Genomic DNA, 18,579 nt, shown 5'->3' with positions numbered 1-18,579 from the left:
GTGAGGAATTTCGAAGACTATAGTTTTTATTTATGGTTTTGAAATAAGAATGAGATACTTTGTATTCTCCCCGATTCTGCGTTAATCTATTTTCTCGTAATCACGTTTCCGTGTTTTCTCTTACTTAATTGTCTATTTTTTTTTCTTTTTAATTAACTAAGAACTAATTTATTTCTTATTTTTAATCAACTAATACCATTAAAGCCACATAAACAAGTTAAAAGTCAATTAATCGGTTTAGAAACTAATATTTGATCTAAAGACTAATTTATAGATTAATATATTTTTATAAGAGATTAAAAATGGTCGTTTTTTATTGTCAAAGACTAAAATATCTTATCAATTTTTTGTGAGGACAAAAATGTGATATTCACTCAAAATTTAATATTTAAGAAATAACATACATAACGTTAATTATAAAGTACAATCATTGAACAAAATAATTGAACTTACATTAAAACTGAAAATAACACTATTTTTCACTAAATAACATTCATTATAAGAGATTACTAGAAGATGACGGAAGACATTTACTGTTTTTTTTTTATACAAGTTGTTACTTTTCTTTTTCCTACATTGGAAAAAGAAAATACTTTTAAATAGAAAATCTTTCAAATTATTACTTCAAATATTCCCTTTGTTTAAATTATTATTTCAACTAATTAGTGCTTTTAAATAGAAAATTATTAATTCAAATATTTCCTTTGTGGAAATTATTATTTCAGTTAATTTGTGTGTGATGTTCAAACTAATTAGATTAGATGTTGCATCATATCATTATTAGAAGATAAAGATATATAAGATGAATTTGATTCTTTTAAAGGCAATAATTTACTTTAAAAAATAAATTTAATAATACTATTAATGATAAGATAATGATTGACATTATGAATAGTTAATAATTTGATTCTTTTAATTAAAATAATTGTTACATAATGATTTTATTTATTATCAATTTTTGACACCGAACACACACTAGCTAAGTCATGGTGCAAACTCACATTCCCAAACTCTGGAAATGGTAGCTACCCCAAATCACGGTAAAAATGCTTTTTATTTTTTTTACTCTCACGGTAAAAATGCATGGAACGCGAGAAATTGGCTATATATGCCGTTCCAAACATATGCATAAATGATTTGATCAAGTCGTACGTGAGTGAGCTGAAGTGACCCGAACGGCAAATCGTTGATGGCATAATCAAAATCACGTTTGATTTTCTTTATAAAAGAGTATGACTGTGACTACGACCCAGATTTTGATACCATGCAAAGACAAACTATACCTCGATTAGGTCTTACCAAATAGCAATGGTCCATATAGCACCAATGCACCCACATTATTAATTAACCGAAAGATACACTAAGGACAAGGTACAAACCTATGTAACTATGTTTGCATATTGCGAATTATAACGATAAATTTCTAAGGTAGGTGTGATCTCACTATCCCACTCTGGGTTCTATCTACACTAGCATTATTAGTGTTGTTATACTCAGAATATGGATAAAATTTGGTACATGCTTCCAACTCAATTAATTCAAAAAGATGTTATTAATTTCCAATGGACAAACATAGTATTAGCACCAATATTAATAATGACAACTTAATGGGAAGTAATTATATGAAGATAATCATAAACATATATCTAGGGATCGATCAAGTGGAATAAATCAGGCTCTCGAATTAGACTAGTTATTAAAGGATAAAAAAGTTTGTAAGCAAAAAACTGTTTAATCATGAAGAATTAATAACTAAGAGGATTCGCATATCTTAAACTACAATTTATTTAAATCAATGAAGCAAATACTGATATTAAAAATCCTAAATCCCAATGATAGAATATTTAATTGTTAGTGATAAGTTAGAAATTTTAACTATTTACATGAAATAAAACAAAACAAGAAGCACAAGTTGTACTCAAAAGAATATTTAATAATGAAATATTTCCATGCACAACTTTATTACATGAAATAAAACAAACCAAGAAGCACAAGTTTTACTCATCAATAGAATTTTTAATAATAAATATTTTATTTATATGTGTGTACATCGAGTCTAGCATACATGTTTTTAAAATTTTATTTAGTATAATAACAGACGCATGCCACGTCACACTCTCACAATCACTGTAGAGTGTTGACTTCAACTTTCTATACCTTGAGACAAAATCAAATGAAGCCATTTAGATATGCCGCCCATATAATAATGTTATTCCTAGTTAGCTTGGTCCAATATTGTTTTGTCCGAGACATGGTTTTCACCATTACACAAGGATTGTGATATTAATCAATGTTATTTATTAGACACGAACAACTAAAATAACCTTATTAATTTGCGTATGAAATCTAAACTCATTTTTTGGAATAATCCAAAACCATGTTTCGTATCCTTTGCCTCGTCTCTGTCTCTGAAGCTTTCTCTGCTCTGCTCCTCAAATATGCCTCGAAGAATTCCTTATTCTCCTTCTCTAACTCTTTCCAAACTGCTCCACTCAAATCGCATCACATGCATGCACGTTTGTCATTTTACATTTCCAATTATTATTTAAATTAGGTGTCAGAAAAAAAATATATAAAACAAAAGAAGAGAACATAAGTACATAACATTGACTACCTTATGGACATTTTTAGAATTGGAAAATTGGCACTTGTTAATCATTTTAGTATATGCTGCCAAGTTGAGTTGTTGTGTAATTTCTAGCTATAATAAGGTGATTAATTTGGAAAGCGATCGTGGCATAGACATAACAATTTGATCAAATTAATTAATTTTAGAGAGTTTGTAAACTAAATTTTTATGTAAGAAAAGGAGAGTGAAAAATCAAATGATTTTAATTACCAGTGGAGGTGATAACCGGTTTGATATTTGCATGTTTGGAAAGAGCTTCCATGCACTCTTCTTTGTTCATGTTGAATAAGATACACTCCTCTATCAAACGGTGCACCTATATATATGCATATACCTTTCAGAAATTATATTTAATATCATAACCGCCAAAAGGAAACAAAGATATTAAGGAATAGGAATAATATTGAAAATTAAAAATAATATTTGGACAACAAATGAGTAAGAGAGGGGGTTCAAATTAAAATAGGTCAAGAAAATTATAACTCACCAGGTGTATATAAGCGGCAGGGGAGTCTTCCATGGCCTTCGATTTTTTAATTTGATTTTAGTATTTTTTTTTATGGAAAACAATAAAAATATACTTGTGTATTTTTATTATATGATGGTGATGATGTACTTGTATATGATCTAAGCTAATTGATTATTAATATAATAAAAATTTTGCATATGGTGCAGAGTGAAGAAGCAAGGAAAGCTTGAATGGGGAAGAAAAAGGAGAGGGCATAAGATAGAAGAAAAAGATTAGAGAAAAAAGGAGAAAACCATAAGAAAGAAAATGAAATGATTTAGAAGGAAGGTGGCTCGGCATATAAGGTAGGTTGTGAAAATAAATAAATAAAATTAGTAAACAGAATGATCACATCACAGTAAGAGATTGAATAAAAAAAAGATTAAATAAAGGGGCACATGAATTAATATATGAAATAATCTTGTCAGGCATCTACAGTGGGACCCAAAGTCCCACGTGGGAGCGAAATGGGGATTGGTGGAAAGGAGATTAGAAGAGATTCTACATGAGGAACACCAAACGCAATTGTTTACGTCTTACGTGGCAATGGAGCCATTCTTCACGTGACACGAGGACCCATCATTTTTTTTATATGTCCAGAGTGGCACAAGTAGGTAAGTTTTTAGCAAACTTCAATTTAGTAACAAAAATTATTGAGAGAGTCGAATTATCTTCTACTTAGAAGGATAATTTAGGATCAATTTTTGAATTATAATTATTTATTTAAATTATTATTTATTTAAATAAGATATATATATATATATATAATTTTTATATCGTATATTTTTATAATTTCGTCATTTTAGTGTAACGTTGTTTTTGTTCATTGTATTAGTGCGATGTTTTCTTTTTCTTTCGTATATATATAAGATTGAATCAGATATATATATATATATATATATAAGATTGTTTGTAAGATGTTTGTTTGAATCAGATTGAATGATCAACTTCAATCACAAATTTTATATTATTAATCTCAATATTATGAATTTATTTGAAAATTCATTTATTTTTCTTCATTTTTAATATTTTTAAATAATATTATTTTGATGTAATTTCTATTAATTTTAATAAATGGTTTTTATTTGAAAAAAAACGTATTATAAAAAACTATATGAAGTCCTCAAATTAATTATATGTTATTTTTTTAACAAGAGACAGTGGAGAGTAATTAAGAGATGACATTAAAATAGTTAAAGGACTAGTTTGTCGAGTTTTATATAATTTAACTACTATTTATTATTTCCATATAATTTAACTAATTTTTAAAAGTAAAAATTAGATTACAAAGCTATCACGCGATAGAATTGCCATCGCGTATTTTTTATATTAAGGAGAAAAAAAAATTCATATGATTTAGAAATTGAATAAAAGATAAAATAATACATGAAATAGATTATTTATGCTGTGTTTATATAAGGCAGCGTTATCTAGTACCATGCTCATCAATGGTACAATGTTGTGAAGAACAACATATAAACTTGTCATAAAATCCATCAATGATTCAGCTTCTCTCTCATCCTCTCCGGATAAATAAATAAAGTTTGTATCTTGCAAAGTATTTTATTCTTGGTCTTGTGCCGTTGACCCTACTCCAGATTCTTATATGGTCATTGGTATCTGGTTGTTTGATAAAAATTATTAACTTTTTGGATTTTCTAATTTAAAATTTAAGGTAAAGAGTGATGTTTCAATTTAAAGTATGGAAGAATTTAAAATTGATTTATTATCTACAAATAATTTATATTTATCTTCCTCTAATCCTCTAATGATATTAGTAGAAATCAAATTAAAGATCTATCTCATTCAGTACATGTTCTTCTTTCCACTAGAGTAAATCATTATAATTTTTTTTTTTTGTATTTTGATTACAATAAAGAATAATTCATGGTAAAATGACATTTTCTTTGTTTTTATAAACAAAATTAAGGTGAGACAATTTTAATAACTAAAAATTAATTAGTTTTTAAAAAAAACTATTTTTTTTTTCAAACATCAAAATTTTTAAAATTTAATTGTTATATTTTACTAATGTAAAAAATTTTAAACTATCAGCACATCACAATTTTATATCGACTCATCTGCAAAAATTAATTATTTCAAAATAATTGACTCTTACATTAATTTTCAATTATACATTTTAATTAATATTATTTAAATTATTTTTAATACAATATTTTACTATACATTTATAATATACTAATATCTAATAAAAATAATTTAATAAAAAATATTTGTTTATTTATAATTTGTTTTATTATATATAAAATAACAACTCAATTATTTTAAAACAAATTATTAACTTCTATAATCATAGCATTTAATGTACTCTATTTAATAAAAATGGATTGGATTGGTACTCGAATTTTATATGCCACCTTGGAATAACTTGTTGCTAGATTATAATTTGAGGTTGAAAGCATGATGCATCTCTTTTTTCTAAGATTATATTATATGCACCCCAAATGAATGCGTGGACAAAAACATGTAACTAACTCTTTATATAAATATAAATACAAATATAGTGACCAACTATCGACTCATATGAATAGTTAGATTTACAGTGTTATTTTTCTCATCTCAATATTTTAAATATATTAAAAAATATGTTTAAATTAATCAATTTAAATTTATAAAATATACATTTAAATTAATTTATTCAAACAAAATTTAAGATTTTTAAAAAGATTTAGATATAACAAATAAACTTTCTTAGGCTCGATTATAAAACGATTAATACTTTTAACTAAAATAATAGATATTAGACTAATACAAATTATTTTTATTTTTTTAACCAATATTTATCTAAGTTCCTTAAATTTTAATCTCAGTTGGATATTTGTCCGATTAGAATACAATGACAATTATTAATGGAACAGCTTGACAATTTTTTTAACAATTATGAAAGGCTAAAAGCCGGCAGTATGATTACATTGCAAACCATAATCTAAGGTCACAGTTTCAAATAATATATAATATGTTTAAAAGTAAATAATTATACAAACAGATAATATTACTTCCGACTTTTACGGCTAAAAATGACAATGACATGGGCCTGTATACACAGCCATGAGTCAAAGTCTAACATTGAATAACTTAAAATATTTGGAATGGACCGACTCAATACTCACACATACCTAAAAGGAATTCAATAACTCAACTTTGATTTATAAAAATCAAAAAGAGAGACCTTTCTAAAAAATAAAAAAGAGAGTCCTTTCTAATATCAATAACAAAAATATTCTATTAAAATTTTACATTTTTTACTTTTTAAGATATAAAATATTTTACCTAAATAATGAATTATTATGTTCTTTTATATTCTAAAACTTTTTATTTGTTGTAATTATAAATTTTTTGTTTGTCTAAATTTATTTAAAATAATTATTTTTAAAAGACATAAAAAATTTGCTTTTACGACTCGAGACTTAAATCAATTTTAAATCACAACTAAAATATACTGTAACTCAGGTGCTTAATTATAGTAATACTTTTAAAGTAAATATATTTTATGATCCTCTAAATTTTATCAGAATATTAATTTGATTATTTAGTTTTTTTTAATACTTAGATCATATGTCCTAAAATATATACACGGTTATCCTTTTTAATGTTTTATGTCAAAGCCGATAAAAATACATATGTGTTCACGTGGTAAGTCCGCATAGATTTATAATTAAAAAAATTATTAAAAATAAAAAACTATAAATTAAATTTTTTTAGAGTTCTTTATACCCTTCAAACAATTAGTTTTTAGATTGCAAATCAACACACTGAACTATTAAATCTCTATAATTCATAGACTTGTAAACGTAAGAGTATAAAAAATTACTATGAATATTTTTGATATATAATATATGATAGAATAGACACAAAATAAACATTATTATATCATTTATTTGATATATATGATAATATTTTGTTTTATCATATATTTAATATACATTTCATTATTATATAATATAATATATATTATATTTAATAACAAAAATGAACAATTATATTAGTTTTTTCTTAAACAAACTTATAATATTTTAAATATTATATATAACTTAACAAAAATATTAAATAAGTAATTAAATAATTTCATATTAAAGGTTCATATTATAATTTCATATTTAGTAAAATTTAAAGGTTCACATGATATATTCTACTTATTTTCATAATTAATTCTTAAATTATATATTTCCTTTAGTTTTCAAGTTGTAGCTATTTCATTGTGTTTACTGTTGCTCTTTATCTTAAACTACATAAAGATAATAATTTGTGAAAGAGAGGGATTATAAGTCTAACAACTCTCTTAATTAGAAAAGACATCATATTGAATACTTCACTCAAAATTTATTAATTACTTACATAATGACGATAAGAAAGGTAGGTAAAAAATATTTCTCTTTGAAGTCCATATCTTTCTGAGTTTCGACTGCCCTAATTTTTTTGAAAATAAGTCTGTATTTTTTTTCGGTTTTTTCTTCTTATCCATCTACTACAGTCATTTTTTTCTTCTAAAATTATATATTTATATTTCATCGATTTTAATTAAAATAAATAGTTTTCACATAAATTAGAGTTTTTTTTTATTTCATCGTAAAAAATTGACATTGTTTTGATTTTCCATCATAGTGCGGTGTTCACTTAATTTATGTTAACATATTAATTTCGATCAATTACTTTTGCAATAAATGATAAGGTCGTCAATGTTGCAAATTAAAATGCACGAGTACTCTAGTAACTTTTATTTTAACAAATTATTTATAGATATTATATCGTTTTATGCTAACTTGGACGTTGTGAATATATTCGCATATTCATCGTTTTTTAAACATGATAAATGTGTGTTTGTACTCTATAGATTTAAACTAATGAATATCGTTTTCTTTTTATATATAAAAAAATTTGTTCATATATGTATTTTTTTTTTCTATATATAGAAGAAATAGTAAAAACACTTGTAAATTGCGAATTTATAAATTCGAACCCGAACCATAATATTATTCAATCTAATAATATCACATTTAGTTAACTTAAACTAAACTTTACAAATTAATTATTTATTCATAAGTTTAAAATTTTGTTGCTTAGATGAAATTATATATTTATTTTTGGTTATAGTATTTTTTAACTATTTATTATTTTAAATAATTTATTCATCTCACTGTAGTAAATTGTTAAGGAATAAATTTGACAACACTAATTAATACTACTTTGAACTTTAAAAAAACAATTAAAAGAAACTAAAATATTTATAAACAGGGAGTTAGAAAGACAATAACCACAACTTTTAGGTTTTCTTATAATATTTTGGTAAATAAAAAATACTTTTAATTCTCTTATAATGTCATATTGATTCTATATTTCACGGGGAACAATATTTTAATTTCAGTTTTTTTTATGGAAATTTTTTAATCTCTTGCTTTACAGTATTAAAGAACTTTCCTCAATCCAAATTGAGAAATATTTTTCACAAAGTGACAAATATAGTGGAAAGTTTTCTTCTTACAAATATTTTTTTTTTGTACAATGTTATGTGCCAATAACAATTGTTTTTATTTTTGGTTCACTCGTGTGAGAATTCTACTGTGTAATACAGACATTGCGGCGAAGTCAAAACGAATAAGCATAGCATAGCCACCGCCAGCATTTGAAAGTGCAACAGCGATGGCCATAACCGCCACCATTTCACTTTCTCTTACCTCACCCACTCATCGCTCTCTTCTCTCTCTTCCTTCTTCCCGATCCATTTCAACCACACTACAACGCACTTTCAAATACCCTAATTCCCGCCTCATTGCTAATTCCTCCATCAAAACACATACTCCTTTAAAAACAAATTCATTTCTCCACCAACAGGAAAGTGACTTTCTCCATTTCGCTAAGTTTCACGGCCTCGGAAACGACTTCGTTTTGGTGAGTTCAAACTCCACTTTGATTCAAATAATATTCGCTTTTAAGCTTTCATAACGATATTTGTTGTTATTATGAATAGATCGATAATCGAGACTCTTCTGAACCAAAAATTAGTTCAGAGAAAGCTGTGAAACTCTGTGATCGTAACTTCGGTGTTGGTGCTGATGGAGTTATCTTTGTTTTGCCTGGTATCAATGGCACTGATTACACAATGAGGATTTTCAATTCTGACGGTAGTGAACCTGAGGTGATTAATTCTGATTCCAATTATATATATTTGTTCAATTATTATGTATCGTGATTTGCTCTGTTTCATACATAAACACTTTTTTTTCCTTAGATGTGTGGAAATGGAATGCGATGCTTTGCTAAATTTGTTTCTCAGCTTGAGAGTTTACATGGAAGACATAGGTATGTTTCATTCTTCTGAAACTCTTGGCATTTTGCTTTTTATGTCTTGTTAGTATTAGTATTGTGTTTTTAGGGCAAGTTTCATTGTGTAACGAAAATATTTAATTTTCACAAATCAGTGTTGTCTAATAGTGGCGCCATAGTGCAGCAGAATTTTAACAAATCACGATTATTCTGTGACACGCTATTTACTATAAAATATTGTATGATAGCGGCTATAGTGACACAATAGCATTGTAGTGCAGCGGAATTTTAACAACAGCTATTTTCTACATTCCATTTGACAACATTGTCTTATATAAAAAAGTTGTATTTAGATGATACCAAAAATGATGATGAATTGATGGCGATTTTATTTCCGCGGCCTACTAATTATTGCGGTCAATATAGATATTCTTGAAATTTCGTCTTACATTGTATTTTCATACTTTGTAGTTTCACCATACACACTGGTGCTGGGCGGATTGTTCCTGAAGTCTTGGAGGACGGAAATGTATGTTCTTATTCTTATATGCTGCAATTATTTGCAATTTACTTTTTGATACTGTGATGTTTGTTCAGAGGCATCAGTATGGTGCTTCCAAGGTGCCTTTTTATGGACTGTTGTGAAGTCCTAATGTGGTTTTAAGTCAAGCTTATTTGGTATTGGCTCTCCTTCTTTAGCTTGATGGATGATAATACACATTGATTCAGGTTAGAGTTGATATGGGGCAACCGACTCTTAAAGCATCGGATGTGCCCACTAAATTATCTCCCAATAAGGATCATGCTGTTGTTAAATCAGAGATAGATGTTGATGGAGTTATCTGGAATGTGACACTTGTTAGCATGGGAAATCCACACTGTGTAACCTTCAGTAGCAAAGAAAGCCAGGTCATTATTCTTGTCACACTAATTATTTCACAGTTACGATTCCCTTGTACATATTATACAAAGCATTGTGGATTTATTTAAAGGAATGCAACACTATGTTGGAGTAGGAATAAAAGATAATAATCAATAAGATGATATTACACACAGATACAAAGACATTGTCAAACACAATTGAATGTCTAGTTATTTATTGTTTTTACCGGCATATTTTTAAATCACTGTTTCAATTGTCAGCTTTCATCTCCGTATGTACAAGACCTAAACATTTTTCTGCTTTTACCACATGATATTTGTTTTGATCCTTATTACAACAGAATTTGGTCGTTGATGAATTGAAGCTAGCACAAATTGGCCCAAAATTTGAACATCATGAGATGTTCCCTGCACGAACGAACACAGGTCAGATTAGTCTATTTTTATAATCGGAATATAACTATCAACTTCGTTATGATATGCACTCCCTCTTAAAATTCATTTCGGCTGCCAGGGCTTTTTAATAATTTTTGGCTCCTTGGTCTTTTGGACAATATGTTTCTAACTCTGTTGCACATTGTGTCAAGATGGTGATTTACTGACTGTTAACTAGTATAAATTTATTGCTTGTGGGACTAGGTCAGACAGTATCTCTAGCTAAACTTTGACATGGTGGCCTGTGCCTTCCCCTTGTTCAGATCATACAATTTTAATCCATCATGTCTCTAGCTTTGATATGTAATTCCTTTATTCATTCCCCCAGCAAATTGTCTACCGGATTTTAAACCCCTGGTGTTCTGATTCCTTGAACATGACCTAAATGGCCTAAATGATGTGTTGAGTGGATCATCACTGTGAACCTGTTGCAATCCCTCACTCTTATTGTGTCTTGTTATTTTATGTGCAGAGTTTGTGCAAGTCCTTTCTAATTCTCACCTGAAGATGCGTGTTTGGGAGCGTGGAGCAGGTAAGAACATCTCATTTCCAGGCTGTGTTTGATTGGTATTGTTAGTGTGGCTTAGGGTAAGTCACCGGTTTCTCATTTTGTGTGTAAAAGCTCAGCTTTTATTGTTTTAACTGCTTATGTGCAGGGGCAACTCTTGCCTGTGGAACTGGAGCTTGTGCTACAGTTGTTGCAGCAGTTCTTGAGGGGCGTGCTGGGCGGGTAAGTGTTGCCAACAAAGAATACATTTACTTTACTACCTTTGGTTTGGTCCTTTTTGAGTGTTATAGACATACTTAAGCTAATATCAAAGTGTGGCTGGGTTCTCACATTTGGTTGCATTCACGCCTCCTTTTGGTATGGTGCACATACTACCATGCCTCATTAATGGCGATAATTTTTCTTATGGCATGCTTTAGTTGGAGCATTGTACTATTTGTATAGATTTGGTAATACATTTCCTTTTACCGGTTGCAAATCATCATTTTCCTTATTGTTTGCTTGAGTTGGTTGCAGGGCTATTGTTTCTTGGAGTTAATCTCAATTTATGTCTTTTTAAACTATATTTTTGTTATTAGAGCCATTATATTATGGCTTTGGATGGTGTGATTCCTTTTATCGTGTGAGTGTCAGCTGACAAACACATATAAAGTCAGTTTAAATGTGTTTGATTATATAAGATTAGACATCAAATTTCGGTTGTAGTCCAAAATTTTGAGTTATAGTTTGTTTCCTTTGTTTTTCGGAAGCAAACTTTGTTGGTCCTTGCTGTTAAATACATTGTGTTCACAAGTCTAACCAATTTATGGCTGCAGCCCCTTGATTGTCCTTTTCAATGTGTCATTTTGTTACAGAACTGCACGGTTGATCTACCTGGAGGGCCTCTTCAGATTGAATGGAGGGAAGAAGATAATCACGTCTATATGACAGGTTCTGCAGACCTAGTGTATTATGGATCTTTGCCCCTTTAAAATACTGCCTCTAAATTATTGTTAAACCCAATACCTTGGGGAGTTATGAATTGCTTAATCACAATTGTATAAGAGAGGTGCACTTTCATATTTTAGTGAATGTTTTCACCACGAATTCACCGTCTTCCATTTAATTGAATGACCCAATGATTTGGTTATGGTGTACTACAAATAGACACATTTACTATGTTGGTTCTCTTTTAATTGTTTATACATATTAAGAAAGCCATCAATTTTTGATACTTTTATGGTTGTTTACACAATTAAGAACTCAAATTATTTATCTTATATTTTATATTACTCCTGATTATTTATTATCTCAATTCACTAATTTCGTTTTATAGTAATTAGTGAATGTAATTCTGACAAAACAATAAATAAAAGGCACACAATTTATAAAAAAATGACACTTCAAGTTACACGTGTTAGTAAATCAAATATTGAAATATTGTCTTCAAAGTTTTGTTTAATTATTTCAAAGTTTGAAATTTTTGGCGGAAGTGGGGTATTCAACTCAACTTCTACTACCTCTATCGTGTTTTTTTAAGTAGCTAATTAATTTAATGCCTATATTCTATATGTAGTGACTTCTAAAATAATCTTCATATTTGGATACGTCTAATTTGATTTTTCAAAATTATATTTGAAAATAAATTAATAATATAGTTAAATATGTTTTTAGTTCCTATAAAATTTTAATTTTTTGATTTTAGTCATTGTAAAACAAAAATACAATATTTAGTTTCTACATAAATAAATAATTTACTGAAACAAAACATATTTAATTGTTCTTTAATTTGTAAATTTTTAAATGATTTTTTTCAAATATATTTATAATATTATAAAGAGTTTCTCGATCCGAAATTTTTATCAAAAATATTTTAAAATTAAAATTTTGTAAAGATTAAAAATATATTTATCTTTTAATAATATTAATAACGAATATGAATTAAAAAAATGCATTTAATAATTTAAATCAATGCTTATATTTAAGGAGATATTTTTTTCTTTCTCAAATGGTGTTTACACCTGGAGAAGAGTATTTTTTATTACTTTAACATTTAGCAATGTAGTTCATATGTTAGCACATTCCATTATGTATATAGTTCTGATTTTCTTTTCAACTAACAATGTTATCCGCTTATATAATTTTGATCTATGAGACTATGACGGAAACTCATGAACAGAGTCCACGTATGATTATCGTGTAAATGTAGTGTTTTTCTTCCCACCCTCGTAGAAATATAGCAGTAAGTTAGCTAAATCTTTGAGCAAGAGAAAAATAATTAATTATTCTATTTCCTCTTAAGTTGCACCAAACCCACTTTACTTTATTTCCTCTCTATATTGTACATTTCCATGAATCTTCATCCGTTTTCTAATATGTTGATCATATTTGACTGTGTGTGAAGTTTAACCACTACTATTGAAGTGTCTCCGTTTAAAAGTATAGCCAAAGTTTTACCAACCAAAGCAGGTAGTTGGGAACACAGAAAAGTAAAATTTTCATTTCCAACAATCCATCCAAATCCATCTTTAGCATACTAAACTAGCAGACCAAATAGTTCTCCGTGAATATTCATTCAACCCTTTGTTTGTTTATTTTTATTGGATCTTAATTTTCAATTATCTAAAAAATACACTATCAAATTTTAGATTCCAATAATATATTGAAAGACGGATGGACAAAATTGAAGAGACGGATAAACATTTTCCAACAGTTCTGTTACTCTAACCAAGTGGTTCACTTGTTCGTATCGAATTTTTTATTACGGTTTAACTTGAAGCAACATAGAAAGTTCTCATTAAAAAAGAACAATCGAAGTTTACTTTAGAACTTGTTTTTCTCACACCGCTTTTTTGTTTTCTCACTGACCCAACACGGCCCAAAATCGAAGACTTAAGGTTAGCGTAGGGACTAAGCCTCGCGATGTACATTAACTAAATATTTTAGCAATTCAAAATTGAAATTCCAAAAAAACACAAGCCTATCTTCAACCAAATTTAAGCAACCATTAACGTATTAAAAGGAATACTAGCTATATATTTTTTAAAGCACATTTTGATTAATTAAAATTTATATATGTATTATTAAATTATGTGAATGTGAGTTCTATATGAATTTGATGAAATTTATATATTTTAACTAATTAAATATAGTATATCAAAAAGTGTGCTTAACTTTATTTTATATTAATTTTAACGGAAAAAAAAGAATACATTCTTGATATAAACTAATATTTATTTAATAAAAACAATTAATTTGTTTATCTTGTCACATAATTGTAAGTGTCGCCGTAGAGTAACAATCCAATCGGTATAAAACAAAGTGTTTAATTAATGATATTATAGTTTCAATGACGTCAAAAACAAATTAATATACTTAATTATAGCTTCCACAATTGGACTTTCCTCGAATATTTCCTTCAACAAAAAACGAAGTCAACAGTCGACACTCACACGTTTTCTTGACTCGTCTCCAACAACAAACTATTTCTATAAATACCAAATCCAAGGAGTTTCTCACCATTTAATATTTCCATTTCCTCATACAACATATATTTCATCACACTCAAACCGAAAACAACAATTTTCCTTATTTTTGTAGTGATGGCAATGAAGAGACAGAGAAACAGCCAAGGAACAGAGAACATAAATATATCAAATTGTCTGATGCTACTTTCTTGTCCACAACAAAAAAACTACGAAAATGGGGAATACGAATGCAAAACATGCAACAAAAAATTCTCATGTTTTCAAGCCCTTGGTGGACACAGGGCTAGTCACAAGAGAATGAAAGTAATTGATGGAGAAGAACTGAAAGAAGAAGCTAAATCTCTTAGTTTATGGAATGAACCAAAAATGCACGAGTGTTCTATTTGTGGTATGAGATTCTCTTTGGGTCAAGCATTAGGAGGACACATGCGAAAACATAGAGCTGCAACAAATGAAGGCTTATCTTCTATGAAACAAATGATTGCGAAAATTCCAATTTTGAAGAGATCGAATAGTAAGAGGATTATGTGTTTGGACTTGAATTTGACACCTCTAGAGAATGACTTAGCGTTTGGAATGAAGTCACCCCCACTTCCACTTTCTTTGTTTTGATTAACTTTACATTTTTACCCTTTTCTTCACACATTTGTATTCTTTCTATTTTTTGTGCAAAAATTCCTTCATTCTTTTCTTATAGATATATGCTTTTTTCTTATTTCTTATTTATTTTCTAACTAGTAAACACTGAACAGATTCGGTTATGTGTATACCCAATAACTAATCCTCGACAACTTCCTCCTAAATCGATAAACATAAACAATTTCGTCCTAATCGTTTTAAACATTTTGAATTTTTTTTTCTCATCATCAAAAATTAGATCTTAATAAAAAAATAAATCTTTGTTTAAATTATAAATAACGTCCATAACATTGAAAAAAACTAATAATCAAAATCAATAATATTGAAAGAATGAATTTATTTCTTTTCCTTTATTTTTCAAAAAATTTGGATTTTGTTTTTTACTTCTTTCCAAAATTTAATTCTCCTTTTGGATTCTAGGCATTTTTTGTTTTTGAACTCTATAATACACAATAAAATTTTATCTCTTAGTAATATTTTTTTGGACTTTTTATAGTACTCTTTAAAATAATAAAAAAATATTAAGTAATATGTTGTTGGTCTACCAGCACAAGCCTTTGGCTGACCTTGATCCTCGTTATACTGCCTCAATCAGCCTTTTTTTTTTTTATTGAATAAAATAAAATCAATGACACTAACAAATACGTCTAGCAAAAGAAGTTGAACTCTTGTAATATAGAGATTTGAGTTTGAATTTCTACTAAAAAAAATATTTATATCTAATTCGACGTGCTTTGAATTACTTTTTATTGATGGAAACTATTCAAAATAAAATAAAATTGACACATAAAAATTTGCGAAAAAAAAAATCCTCACTATTTTCAACCCAAAATTAAAAAGTCGGTAGGTCCAATGCATTCGAAATCATTTTTGAGAGTATCATTGTGTTTTATTAGAAAACAAGGTGGGGAAAAAATTATTTTGAATTGCTAAAATTGATTATTTTGGAGATACATTAGCTTTAATTTTGAGTTGAATGTATAAAATAAATATTGAATATGAGAACACAAATATTGATATTTATATATTAATGAAAGTGATTCTTCAGCCAAGCAGAGTTGGTCCAAGAAGTCCTGAGGCATAAATCGACTTTTAAAAATGTTGCATATTCTAGATTAAAAAAATAAAAAATTATACTTTTTTAAATGTGAACTAATTAATAACATAATTCTTTTTGGATCTTACAATAATAAAAAAATTCATTAGTTACACATATATATCACCAATAAGATTTATTGTAGACATATTTTATAATTTTTAAAACATTAAAAACTAAATTTTAACTTTCTATTGAAATTATTAAAGTATATTCTTTAAATTTGAAAAAAAATACATAAAAATAGTAACATAGTCTAAATTTGAATTATGGACAAAAGATCCAAAATTTTAAATTTTACTAACTAAACTAACATATTACTATAATCAAATCAAATTTGTAACATAAATAATAATAACATAAACTATTTAATTTAATTTTTTTATTAAATAAACTTTTTTAAAATCTAAACCCCTAATTTTAGTGACTTGGCCTTGGATCGGAAGCCAAACTAATTGTTCGATACTCACTTTTAATTTTCGAAAATGAAAAAACAAATAACCCAATATCCTCATGATGTGATGATGACATATAGAATGATGATTAATCAAATTATAGCATACTCTTAAATGCAATGGTCAGCTTGAATGTGTTTCACTACGTATGAAAATGGTTACCTTAATGCATAAAGTACAAGTATACCACATGGCTTGAGAAAAGTAGTCATAATTGTTAACAAAGAAAAGAGAAAGCAAGAGGAAGAAGAGAAACAACCGCTCTAGGGTTTCATAATATAGAATGAACCAAAAAACCACAGTTAATAGGGTTACAATGAGTATATATATAAAAGAATATAATTGTCTAAAATACCCTTACTACTAATATATAATAATATTATCTAACATCTCCCCTCAAACTCACGATGCATTAACATGGAGCATCGAGAGTTTGTCAACTAAAAAAAAACGAAAACGTTTAATGGAATGCATCTTTTTGAGCAAATCAGCAATCTGTAAAGAAGAAGAGACAAACGGTAGAGTAATGATTCTATGCTGAAGATGATGACGAAAGGGGTAACGAGGAGGATCAACAATCGCAGGAGGTGGTTGGACAGCCGGGGGGGACAAGAGGGATGTCACCAAAGAAGAAGCAACAATCAAAGAGAAGAACCAAGCCAACAAAAAATCAAACCGAAAAAGGAGCGACCAAAAAAAAGGAGCAACAACCATATCAAAATCAACAGATAGGAACCACCAAAGAAGTAGCACCACGAAACCAAATCCAAACAAACCAAGGAGTAACAACCATATCAAAATCAACAGATAGGAACCACCAAAGAAGTAGCACCACGAAACCAAATCCAAACAAACCAAGGAGCAACAACCATATCAAAATCAACAGATAGGAACAACCAAAGAAGTAGCACCACGAAACCAAATCCAAACAAACCAAACCAAATAGAACCAAACAAAACTAAATCATATCAAACCAAACTAAACAAAGAGAGAAGCAACAAAGCAAATCACTAGAGAGATTAGCAATCAAACAGAAGAAGCAACAGACAGAGCGACAACACAGAAGATCAAATTTTCAGCCTCATCCAAGTATCCAACCCTTCCTAGAAGGTCAATCATACAACCATAATGCTCAATCTGAGGCACAATTCCAAATCTCTCCATTTCTTTGAAGCATCTTCTTCCTTCCTCTACCAAACCACAATGGTAAGCAGATAACACACTAGTCATTGTTATCTCATTCGGTTCAAATCCTTCCCGTAACATTGCTGCGAATACTTCTAACGCTTCCTTCGCACAACCATTGACACCATAACCATTTATCAAAGCATTCCACGACGATGTATCTTTTTCATTCATCTCCTCAAAAAGCAATTTAGCTTTTCCAATTTCCCCACATTTTGCATACATATCAACCAAAGCATACACATGAACATCTTCATCAAGTCGGTTCCTTTGCACAAACCCATGAATCCAAACACCCAAATCCAAAGAACTCAAATCAGCAACAGCAGGAAGAACACTCACAACCGTCACTTTATTCATTTCCACATCCAAACGTCCCCTCATTTTCCAAAACAACTTCAACGCATCGTGCGGTCGTCTATTCTCACAATATCCCCTAATCATCGCATTCCAACTAACCACATTCTTGACAGGCATACAATCAAACATAAAC

At 28.4% G+C, this 18,579-nt stretch overlaps 3 protein-coding genes across 3 annotated transcripts; 2 read left to right on the top strand and 1 right to left on the bottom strand.

Moving 5' to 3' along the window:
• Nucleotides 1-2,010: 2,010 nt before the first annotated feature.
• On the bottom strand, nucleotides 2,011-3,435 carry LOC101501264 (uncharacterized). Its single transcript, XM_004493847.4, has 3 exons — nucleotides 3,117-3,435; nucleotides 2,840-2,945; nucleotides 2,011-2,483 (listed from the first exon to the last, which is right to left on the bottom strand). The coding sequence occupies exons 1-3, from the start codon at nucleotides 3,147-3,149 to the stop codon at nucleotides 2,353-2,355; spliced, it is 270 nt and encodes an 89-aa protein (XP_004493904.1). The 5' UTR covers nucleotides 3,150-3,435; the 3' UTR covers nucleotides 2,011-2,352.
• A 5,242-nt stretch (nucleotides 3,436-8,677) lies between these two features.
• LOC101500935 (diaminopimelate epimerase, chloroplastic) lies at nucleotides 8,678-12,373 on the top strand. Its single transcript, XM_004493846.4, has 9 exons — nucleotides 8,678-9,044; nucleotides 9,124-9,291; nucleotides 9,385-9,455; nucleotides 9,891-9,948; nucleotides 10,149-10,328; nucleotides 10,643-10,727; nucleotides 11,209-11,268; nucleotides 11,393-11,466; nucleotides 12,099-12,373. Exons 1-9 carry the CDS (start codon nucleotides 8,796-8,798, stop codon nucleotides 12,213-12,215), a joined length of 1,062 nt encoding a protein of 353 aa, XP_004493903.1. The 5' UTR covers nucleotides 8,678-8,795; the 3' UTR covers nucleotides 12,216-12,373.
• Nucleotides 12,374-14,739: 2,366 nt separating this feature from the next.
• LOC101500629 (zinc finger protein ZAT11-like) lies at nucleotides 14,740-15,407 on the top strand. Its single transcript, XM_004493845.4, has one exon. It carries the CDS (start codon nucleotides 14,826-14,828, stop codon nucleotides 15,321-15,323), a length of 498 nt encoding a protein of 165 aa, XP_004493902.1. The 5' UTR covers nucleotides 14,740-14,825; the 3' UTR covers nucleotides 15,324-15,407.
• Nucleotides 15,408-18,579: the final 3,172 nt, after the last annotated feature.

The sequence above is a fragment of the Cicer arietinum genome, chromosome 3 (genome assembly GCF_000331145.2).
Source record: "Cicer arietinum cultivar CDC Frontier isolate Library 1 chromosome 3, Cicar.CDCFrontier_v2.0, whole genome shotgun sequence".
NCBI lineage: Eukaryota > Viridiplantae > Streptophyta > Magnoliopsida > Fabales > Fabaceae > Cicer > Cicer arietinum.
Note: the sequence above shows the minus strand (reverse complement) of the source record. Positions and strands in the feature narration are given on the sequence as shown.